We start from the raw sequence: 2,576 nt of genomic DNA, 5'->3' as shown, positions 1-2,576 counted from the left end.
ATATATATACACACATACATATACACACACACATCATGGCTCTACCGATTGAGCTGTCTGCCCGCCCAACTGTTACTTTTTTGTTTTCATTTTCAATTCAGTGGTTCGATTCAATTTGTTCAAGAAAAGAAAGTTGGGAAAAAAATGTTTTAGATCTAACAAGTAGTTTGTTGTATTTTAGCAGAATACTGCTCCTAGTCTCCCTGCAAAGGTCAGAAGTCATCCTAGTCTATCTGCAGAGGTCATCCTAGTCTACCTGCGAAGGTCAGAGGTCATCCTAGTCTACCTGCAGAGGTCATTCTGGTCATCCTAGTCTACCTGCAGAGGTTATCCTGGTCATCCTAGTCTACCTGCAGAGGTCATCCTGGTCATCCTAGTCTACCTGCTGAGGTCATCCTAGTCTACCTGCAGAGGTCATCCTGGTCATCCTAGTCTACCTGCTGAAAGCGGAACGGCCCACACTGAACATAATCATCCAGCCACTGCTCCTCCATCTCGGCCAGCTCCGCCTGTGGACACGGGGTCACCACCTCCGGGACAAGCTGCTGGTGGTGGTACAGCTCACAGTCCACCGCCCCTCCACAGGGGGACCTCATGGGGGGGCCGGACAGGGACAGGGACAGCAACAGGCCTTGCTCCAGCTTGGCTTTGACCAGAACCGGGAGCTTGCTGCCCCTCTGAGGCCTCACCGGCCGGTACTCCCAGCCCCTCAGGAGGCTCAGCGTCGTCTCAAGCCCAGAGACGGACCCCTCACTGGGGTCTTTGTCCCATGTAGTGTCCCTTCCCGCTGGAGCCTCCTGTGGATCTTTCTCTGCTCCTGGTTCCTCCTGGTCTTTCTGGTTCACAGGAAGGCAGCTCACGTCCACGGCGGTGTGGAGAGATTCCACGGACGATGCCGGGCTGGGACTCGTCCGGTCACACGTGGACACAGCGGGCACAAAGGGGACCGCTGTTGCCTCGGAGTCTCCGGAGACTGTGGCTGGTTCCTCGACCCCCGAGGTGGCTGTTGAGTAGCGGGTGGACGGGCCGCAAGACGTGCTCCGGCGCCCGATCCTGCGAGGAACCTTACACACAGCCTCGTAGTCCGAATCGGCGACACGGAGCCCCGCGCAACCCCTGCACCGCCTCGGCTTCTGGCCGGGGACAGAGTCCGCCGCCGGGCACTGGAGGTGGTGGTGCGTGGGGGGGTCCGGCATGGCGTCCTCCCTATCGGCCCAGGATTCATACTCAGAGTACGTCAGATCATCCTGGACCATAACCGAGTAGCGTCCATCCTGCAGGGCCGACAGATCCACCACAGGAGGGTCTTCGGACGCCACATCGGTCCCAACGACGGCCCCGGAGGGCGGGGCCCCGGTACAGTCCTCGGCGTTGTTCTTCCGGTAAAGGCCCCCGATGCACTGCCTGAGCCGGTCCTTCTCCAGCAGCAGCTTGTGGAGGCGCTCCAGAGACAGCGCCTCCACGCGGGCGATGACCGTGTCGAAGCGGTACATGCGGTCCAGCATGAAGGCGCACTTGGAGCAGGCGAACTCGCCGCGGCCGTCCCGGGTCAGCTCGCGGCCCAGAGCGTGGGACAGCAGCACCTGCAGGCTGAGCTTGGCCGCCGGGTGGAAGATCCAGCGCCGCTGGTTGCCGCAGAGCTCGCGGGCGCAGATCCTGCACGCCTCCTTCATCTTCGCCACGTCCAGCATCACAACCGGGCGTAGCCGTGAAACTCACGGAAAATATAATATAATATATTATATTATACTATATAAGAGCTTTAAAGGCAAGTCAGTTCCTTTTGTTGCATGTAAAAAAATAATCAAAGATAAAAGCCTGGACTTTTGCAGGTTTTTTCCAGGTGTGCCTGAAGAGTTCTTGAGCAGAGATGCTTTGATGTATTTTTGTCCCTCTTCAGCCTCCGTCCTTCCGGTTCCAGTGTCAAGTATTACACCTATTATTATTATTATTATTATTATTCAAGTTTAAATAGTTATTTTTATTTCCATCTGCTGAGGGAGATCGTGCGATTTGATTAAAAGCTCCAGCACAGCTACTAAATTTAATTTCCCATTTTATCTGTATTTTCCCATTTTTTGGGGTATTAATATCTATTTATCTATCTATCTATCTATCTATCTATCTATCTATCTATCTATCTATCTATCTATCTATCTATCTATCTACCAATCTATCTAAATAGACCTTCTGGTGTTTGATTGGCTACTTTTTCCAAAGTAAAGACTGAACTTTCAATCTGAAACTTGTCTATCATTCATTGAAGCTTCAATCAAAATTAATCAAATTGTTGTTGTTGTTGTTGTTGTTTTCTTGCAGAAAGTGAAATTTTGTAATAAACTGATTCTCTGCATGAAGACATTTAAATAAATCCCAACACAGTTATCCAAAACTGTCGAGTTCTTTTTCTGATTAAAAAAACCTCCGGTGTCAAGCTCAAGTTTTTAAAATAATCTCTTAAAGCTTTAAATTAAATTGATTTCTTTGCAGGAACTCACATTTCAGGAACTGATTATCTGCCTAAATAATGACGTTATGCATAAAGACTGTTCGGAGCATCCGCCGCCCCCCCCCCC

The 2,576-nt window shown here is 50.9% G+C and overlaps 1 protein-coding gene across 1 annotated transcript in view; it reads right to left on the bottom strand.

The window, feature by feature from the left end:
- Window positions 1-2,570, bottom strand: part of LOC116696194 (myomegalin-like) — a 107,462-nt gene extending 104,892 nt beyond the window's left edge. Inside the window, 1 exon segment of the mRNA XM_032527005.1 lies at window positions 438-2,570. Coding sequence (XP_032382896.1) covers window positions 438-1,691 — 1,254 coding nt within the window. The 5' untranslated portion in view covers window positions 1,692-2,570.
- Between the last annotated feature and the right edge of the window lie 6 nt (window positions 2,571-2,576).

This window comes from Etheostoma spectabile, chromosome 9, assembly GCF_008692095.1.
Source record: "Etheostoma spectabile isolate EspeVRDwgs_2016 chromosome 9, UIUC_Espe_1.0, whole genome shotgun sequence".
Taxonomy (NCBI): domain Eukaryota; kingdom Metazoa; phylum Chordata; class Actinopteri; order Perciformes; family Percidae; genus Etheostoma; species Etheostoma spectabile.
This window is presented reverse-complemented; position numbering and strand designations above follow the sequence as displayed.